Raw genomic sequence first — 551 nt, forward strand, 5'->3', positions numbered from 1 at the left:
AAAAAAGTAAAACAAAATTCTGCATTTTTATAAAACTTGATAAAAAATAGTATTTCAAACTGTACAGTCACCAGAAGTACACAGTTATCAAAAATACACACACTTCACTTGGCATCTCCAGCACCTTCAGCTTTCTGTGCCTTGTCCGTTTTGGCATCTCCGTTTTCTGCAGGGGTATTTCCATCCTTGCCAGCATCAGCCTTCCCCTTTTTCCCTTTGGGTACTTTTTCTCCCTTCTTTGCAGATGCCTTTTCAGGCTTAGGCTCTGGCTTTGGAGGAGCAGGTTTAGCAGATAACCTTGCAGATCTCCTCTGTGGCTCATCCTTCACCTTGGCTTTATCTCTCTTAACATCTCCTTCAGCCTTTCTCTTGGGCACGGTGGCGACGACTGCAGGACGCAGGCGCTGGACTTGAGGATGCAGCAATGCACGGGCTTGGACCGATCCGGGGGTCATTCTCGCCTCTTCTTCACACTGCTTGGTGTTTTTCTTTTGGGGTCTATTCTATACGGTGTTCTCTCAGTTTCTTGAATATATCTCATTCTTCATTAT

The 551-nt window shown here is 45.0% G+C and overlaps 1 protein-coding gene across 1 annotated transcript; it reads right to left on the reverse strand.

Moving 5' to 3' along the window:
• Positions 1 to 104: 104 nt before the first annotated feature.
• LOC102853175 (non-histone chromosomal protein HMG-17-like) lies at positions 105 to 455 on the reverse strand. The gene has a single exon (XM_006887098.1). It carries the CDS (start codon positions 453 to 455, stop codon positions 105 to 107), a length of 351 nt encoding a protein of 116 aa, XP_006887160.1.
• Between the last annotated feature and the right edge of the window lie 96 nt (positions 456 to 551).

Source organism: Elephantulus edwardii, unplaced genomic scaffold (genome assembly GCF_000299155.1).
Source record: "Elephantulus edwardii isolate Elephantulus edwardi_28Jun2011 unplaced genomic scaffold, EleEdw1.0 scaffold00054, whole genome shotgun sequence".
Lineage (NCBI taxonomy): Eukaryota > Metazoa > Chordata > Mammalia > Macroscelidea > Macroscelididae > Elephantulus > Elephantulus edwardii.